This window comes from Aphelocoma coerulescens, chromosome 28 (assembly GCF_041296385.1).
Source record: "Aphelocoma coerulescens isolate FSJ_1873_10779 chromosome 28, UR_Acoe_1.0, whole genome shotgun sequence".
Lineage (NCBI taxonomy): Eukaryota > Metazoa > Chordata > Aves > Passeriformes > Corvidae > Aphelocoma > Aphelocoma coerulescens.
This window is the reverse complement of record NC_091041.1, coordinates 2,128,586-2,135,005: the sequence shown is the minus strand read 5'-3', so window position 1 is coordinate 2,135,005 and position 6,420 is coordinate 2,128,586. Positions and strand designations below refer to the sequence as shown.

Below are 6,420 nucleotides of genomic sequence, written 5' to 3'. Positions count from 1 at the left end.
AAAAAAACAAAAAAAGAAAGAAAACACCAGACAGGTTTTCAGACACTTGCTCTGGGTGTGGATCCTGCCCCCCTGTATCACTGTTGTTTCCTTGCCTCTGTCCCTGGGGAGCAGCCACAAGTGGGAAATCCAGTTAAATGCCCCCAGCCCCTCTCAGGAGCCCAGCACAGACTGGTGATGAGAGAAATTCATCAAATCAGAGTCGTTACGGTTGAAAAAGACCTTTAAGATGATCAAGTCCAACTGTCAGCTCACCACTAACCCATGCCCCAAGCACCCCATCCATTGGCTGAGCACTTCCAGGGATGGTGACTGCTCCTCTCTGCCCCAGGCAGCCTGTTCCAATACTTGACAACCCTTCTTGGGAAGAAAATTTTCCTAATATCCAACCTAAACCTTCCCTGGCACAACCTGGGGCCGTTTCCTCTCATCCTGTCCCTGTTCCCTGGGAGCAGAGCCCGACTCCCACCCGGCTCCATTTTCCTGTCCTTCAGGCTCCAACGATCCCCAGGACTTTCACAGAATTGCAGATTGATTTGGGTTGGAAAGGACCATAAAGCCCATCTCGTTCCACTCCCTGCCACAAGTAGAGACACCTTCCACTGGACCACAAGCCCCATCCAACCTGGCCTTGGACACTTCCAGAGATGAGGCATCTGCCTGGAGTAGCCTTCCTTCCCCAGGCAATTGCTGCCTGTGTTTTACTGGCTCGGGGCTTGTCTGCACAGAGCAGGACAAACAGTCCAGACTGACTGAGAAGTGGCTCTGGCAGTGGTTGGTTAAATCTCCCTTAGCCTTGGGTTCCCCCTCTCAGCAGTGAGCCAGCTCTGCCCTTCCCAAGCTGCTCTGAGTGCATGGAATGACAGTCCTTCCTTAGACTCCATCATAAAATCACAATCATTAAGACTGGAAAAGACTTTGAAGGTTACCCAGTCCAACCATTAACCCAGCAGCAGCACCATGTTCACCACTAAAAATGTCCTCAAGAGCCACATCCACACATTTTTTGAACACTTCCAGGGATGGTGACTCCACCACTGCCCTGGGCAGCTGGTGCCAGCAGTTTACAGCTCAGATCCAGACAAGGGAGAAGTGTGTGCTTGGGAGCAGCCTGGAAGATGGATGCCCAACAGCTGTACGAAGTGGAGAATAAAGCAGGCGAGTGCTGGTGTCCAGAGCAGGCTTGGGCTGGGAGAGCCAGTGAGGACAGGAACAAGGAGCAGCACACAGGAGTTGCTGAGAGCATACAGCTTCCCAAGACCTGAGCAGCGGCCACCAACTGAGGCAGAGCTGGAGGTTCCTGCCAGCACTCCCTCCCTGGAGATGAGTCACTATCAGCTGGAGATGAGCTGGGATGAGACTACCAGATCCTGTGGGAAAATACCATGTCATGCAGGACAGAGAATCACAGAATCATGGAATGGTTTGGGTTGTAAGGGACGTTAAAGCTCATCCCATGGGCAGGGACCCCTTCCACTATCCCAGGTTGCTCCAAGCCCAGTCCAACCTGGCCTTGGACAGTTCCAGGGATTGGGCAGCCACAGCTTCCTTGGGATATCTGCTCCGGTGTTCTGCTGAGCAGGCTTTGAGCAGAACCTGGAGAACATTATGGAATTGATGGTGATTTTATGACCCTCTCCTGAAAAATCTGGCTGGAAACTCCCTCTCCTGTTGGGGGAGACTGAGTGGCCACGAGAGGAGGGTTTGTGGAGGCACTGATGGGCTCTGGGGAAACCACTTTGGGAAGGGGCCACTTCCCTCCAGCACATGAGGCTGAGAAACAGTCCCAGCTCTGTGCAGGAACAATGCCACCCCTCAGGGCCGGTGTCCCCTCCCCAGGTGGGGACATCCTGTCCCCTCAGGGCTCATGCCAGAGATCGTGCTCCCTCTCTGGTGCGAAGACAGGCCTCATGTCCCCTCTCCAGGGCAGGGGCAGCCTGTTCCCTCAGGGCAGCTGGTGTCCTCTCTCCGGTGTGGGGACAGCCCGTACTCTCGGCCCGTGTCCCCTCAGGGCTCGTGTCAGGGCTCATGTCCCTCCCCAGCGTGGGGACAGACTGTCCCCCCAGGGCTCGTGTCCCCTCTCCGGTGTGGGGACAACCCGTCTCCTCGGCCCGTGTCCCGGCTCATGTCCCTCCCCAGCGTGGGGACAGACTGTCCCTCCAGGGCTCGTGTCCCCTCTCCGGTGTGGGGACAACCCGTCTCCTCGGCCCGTGTCCCCTCAGCGCTCGCGTCCCCCCTCCAGCATAGAGACAAGCCCGTCCTCTCAAGACTCGTGTCCCATCAAGGCCCGTGTGTCACCAGGGCTGGTGTCCCCTCGGCTCGTGTCTCCCCAGTCCCCACATCCCCTCAGGCCCGTGCTGCCGCGGCTCCTCAGCACCGCGCGGGGCCCGGTTCGCTCCCAGCCCCGCCCCGCTCCACCCCGCGCGTGCTCGGAGCGGCCCCGCCGCCGCCGCCGCCGCCCCGGCGCTCGGGGTCACTTTGAGGCGGTGCCATCGCCATGTTGAACCGACTGCTGGGGCCGCGCTACGTCCAGCTGCTGCAGAACTGGTGAGGAGGGACCGGGCTGCCCACCCAGCCCTGGGGCTGCCTGGGGCCTGCCCGCCCCGACCCCGGGTTTACCCGCTCCGCCCGGGCTCTGCTCGCTCCGCCCGGGTCTGTCCGTCCGGCCCGGGGCTCCGCGGTCCCGGGGGTGCAGCGGCCCGCGCTCCCCTCACCGCGTCCTCGGGGCACGGCCGCGCCCTCAGCGCGCACTGTGGGAGCCTGAAGGGCTTCCCGAAGCCCTGCCCGCGGCCTCCCCGTTCTCCCTCGGGCCGGGGCTGAGGAGCCGGGGAAAGGGCTGCCGGCCCACCCGGCGCTGGCTGTATTTCACATCTATAAGTATAGCAGTGCCCGTGGGTGCCCCTTGCAGGGCTGTGAGAGGCAAAACGAATTGTTCGGTGGGCCAGAACCGAGGGGATGTGGCTGCAGCACTGTATGGCAGTGTGTCTTCTCTTTGTTGAGTAGTAGTCTTTTTAAGTAAAAGACTATGACTCTTTTCCTGTAAAATATCTTGGCTGCCCTGAGGACTGATGCTGTTCCATGTCTGTGAGGTTGTTTCAGTATTTCTGTATCCACTTCGGTCACCACAAGATCAGAAGGGTCCAAAGCTGTTGGAGAGTGTCCAAAGGAGGGACACGGAGCTGGGGAAGGGTCTGAGGAGTGGCTGAGGGCACTTGGCTCGTTCAGCTGGAGCAGAGGAGACTGAGGGGAGGCTCCTGGGGGCTGCAGCTCCTCCCGAGGGGAGGCGGAGGGGCAGGGGCTGAGCTCTGCTCTGGGACAGGGACAGGAGCCCAGGGAAGGGCTGGAGCTGGGTCAGGGCTGGGCATGGAGCTCAGGGAAAGGTTCTTCCCCCCGAGGCTGCTGGGCACTGCCCAGGCTCCCCAGGGAATGGTCCCGGCCCCGAGGCTGCCAGAGCTGCAGGAGCGTTTGGACAGCGCTCTCAGGGATGCCCAGGGTGGGCTTGTTGGGGTGTCTGTGCAGGGCCAGGGGCTGCACTGATGATCCCTGAGGGTTCCTTCCAACTAAGGATATTCTGGAATTCTAAGCTCTTTTCTGATTGAAGTGACTTTCTCAGGTACCTCAGCCATGAGCATCCACCAAGCCTTTCACAGTGGTAATTTGTTGTTTACCTGGGTGTGTCTCTTGTTTAGGACCCCCACTATCCTGACATGGGGTGGTGTGGCCGGTGTTGGTGTGATCTGGGCCACAGACTGGAAGCTGGTCTTGCAGTACGTTCCCTACATCGGCGGCAAGTACAAAACTGAAGACTGAGCTTCCCTCTAATGGTGAGTTTTGTTTGTGCATCTCTTGGCTGAAGTAATAGAATCATAAAATCACAGAATCCCAGACAGGTTTGGGTTGGAAGGACCTTATAGCTCATCCTGTTCACCCCCTGCCCCTGAGGGGCAGGGACACCTTCCACTATGCCAGGTTGCTGCAAGCCCTGTCCTACCTGGCTTGGAACACTTGAACACAATAACCCTGTGTTGGTGTGACAGTGGATGTTTCCTCTGTGCTTGGGGCATGATCATATTTTTTGTCCAAAACTTCTCAATTTGATTATTCAGATTTTTTTTTCTTTTTTTTTTTTTCTTTTTTTTATGGAGCTTCACAGAGCACCAGAAGGATGAAATATTCATTAGCATATGTTTTTCAGGTGGTCACTTTGCAAGTGGTGGGTTTTCCACAACATGATGTGGTTCTTAAGAGGTCAAATCAAGCTTATTTGGAACATTTGACATACCTGTTTACTTCTGTTCCTGAGCAGAAGGGCTATGAGCTCAGCATTAGTTTTGTGAGTAGGCAAATTCAGACTCCTTTCTGCTCCTTGTAACTGGCATTAAAAGTAAACTGACTTTTCAGAGCTGGTTATTGTATTCCACAAATTCCTTGGAAGATTTGCTTTCTCAAGGTTTTGGTTATTTTCCTTCTTTAGATGTGTATCAGAAGTGCTGTTCTGAATGTTCTGGAAGTCTGACCCCTCCTAAAGCTGGAGCAGCAATTAGACAATCTTTCTGTTGGGGCTCTAACTGCATGTTTTTTCTAGTAGGCAGGCTTTGGATTTCTGTATTCCTTGCTGCAGGTAGAAGGGAGTCAGGAGGATTTTTCCCTGTCATTAAAGGATGCTAATGGGAAAACTCTTGAGTCCAGAGGAAACTGTCTACCTCAATGTTTGTTTCTTCTGCTAAGAATAACAGTTACATCTAAATGTTGATTAATGAAAGTGAGCTATTTGTGTTCCAGCTTCACTGTATTTTGTAGGGAAGTCAGTCAGTTTGGAAAGCACAAACAGTATTTTAAAGTCTTTTTTCAGCAATAGTTGTTGCAGTTTAAACAATTTGTTTGTAGACTTGGTATTGCACAGATCCTTCTGTAACCAAAAGAGGAATGAAACTTGTCATGGAAGTCAGCTGAACTGGAAGCATTTTGGGTCATCGGGATGTTGACAGACAAGTCATAGAACCATAAAATCACAGAATGGGTTGGGTGGGAAGGGTCCTTAAAGCCCATTCAGTTCCACCCCCTGCCATGGGCAGGGACACCTTCCACTGCCCCAGGTTGCTCCAAGCCCCATCCAACCTGGATGGCGAAAAGTTTTCAAGTGGAAAAGCTCTCAGGTTATGTAGAGGCAATTAAATTACCTTTTAAGGGCTTTCTTTACTTAAAAATGGTCAGTAGTAGGAACGCAGCTCTATTCCTGAGCCAACAGTTTGTGTTTTCTGTTGTGGAGTAAGAACATTGTGTCAACCCTGTGGGAAGGGGAGCCGAGAAAGGGAATGTCTGTGGTGGCCTGTGCTCCCTTCCAAAGCCATTCCAGGCCTGCACACCTGCACCTGGATCAGCTCCTGTACCAGAAACTTCTAACCTGGGTACTGGAGGCTTTTGAAATCTCTCATGTTGGCTGCTGTGGCACTGTGCAGGAAGCTCTGCTTAATGACTGCTCTGTGTTTGTTGTAGGAATGTTATTGCTGGAGGGAGTGTTTGGAGCCGTCCGTCCGCTGAGACCCTGCTTGGGGGTGACCCTGAAATGCCCAATACAGATTCTGCAAGTTGTGGTGTGTGTGTCTCTCTCTCCCATGAACAAACTCATCTTCACTGACCACCTCCTCTGAGCACTTTCCCAGCACGTCTTGCCTTGATGGGAGTAATTTATAAACCTGGTGTACAAAATAAACCAAGTGAATGATTTTTGGGGGGTTGGGTTGGTTTTTTCTGTGTGTGTGTGTTTGTGTGTTACCTTCTTAGTCCACATTCTTAAGACCAGACTCCTGGTTTGGTTTTGGGCTATAGAACCGTGGAATCACAGACTGGTTTGGGTTGGGACACCTTCCACTATCCCAGGTTGCTCCAGGCCCCCTCCAGCCTGGCCTTGGACACTTCCAGGGATCCAGGGGCAGCCACAGCTGCTCTGGGCACAGTGTTATGTCTTCAGCTTGTTGGACTGTGTGTCCTGAGGCAGATCTGCCATGTGTTTGCCTCTTTTCCTGTGCAGGTTCCTTGGGAATCAACCACTGGCTGCTAGGATGCTGGGTTTGATGATTTATTTATATCAATTACAGCTCTTGAGCTACTCTTAGTGATGTGTTGATTTTAGGCTCATCATTCCTAGATCGCTGTGGCCTCATGGATACAGTTAGCTTTTCATAGCTAGCATAGTTTCATGGTAACAGATTCCTGAAATTTAGTTTGAAGAAAGGAGTTGGGGTTTTTAACATCAATTCATGGACCCCTTAAATGGTCTGGGTTTTAAGCTTTTCTGGCTTAATCTAGGGGCTTGAGGAAGGGAGGCCCCAAATCCTGGGTGTCTTTCTTTGTACCAGGGTGAAAACCAGGGATTCAGAGAGCTGCTCAGTTCTTAAGGCGGGGTTTGAGTAGAAAAAG

The 6,420-nt window shown here is 53.3% G+C and overlaps 1 protein-coding gene across 1 annotated transcript; it reads left to right on the top strand.

The window, feature by feature from the left end:
• The first annotated feature begins 2,438 nt into the window (after positions 1 to 2,438).
• On the top strand, positions 2,439 to 5,727 carry UQCR11 (ubiquinol-cytochrome c reductase, complex III subunit XI). Its single transcript, XM_068997330.1, has 3 exons — positions 2,439 to 2,547; positions 3,690 to 3,824; positions 5,497 to 5,727. The coding sequence occupies exons 1-2, from the start codon at positions 2,498 to 2,500 to the stop codon at positions 3,808 to 3,810; spliced, it is 171 nt and encodes a 56-aa protein (XP_068853431.1). The 5' UTR covers positions 2,439 to 2,497; the 3' UTR covers positions 3,811 to 3,824; positions 5,497 to 5,727.
• The last annotated feature ends 693 nt before the right edge of the window (positions 5,728 to 6,420 follow it).

What these genes read in the sequence shown, in the direction of transcription:
- UQCR11 (XM_068997330.1), top strand. Translation starts at nt 2,498, where the DNA reads ATGTTGAACCGACTGCTGGGGCCGCGCTACGTCCAGCTGCTGCAGAAC. An exon ending in GTCCAGCTGCTGCAGAACTG is followed by an intron (nt 2,548 to 3,689) that starts GTGAGGAGGGAC and finishes TCTCTTGTTTAG; the next exon opens with GACCCCCACTATCCTGACAT.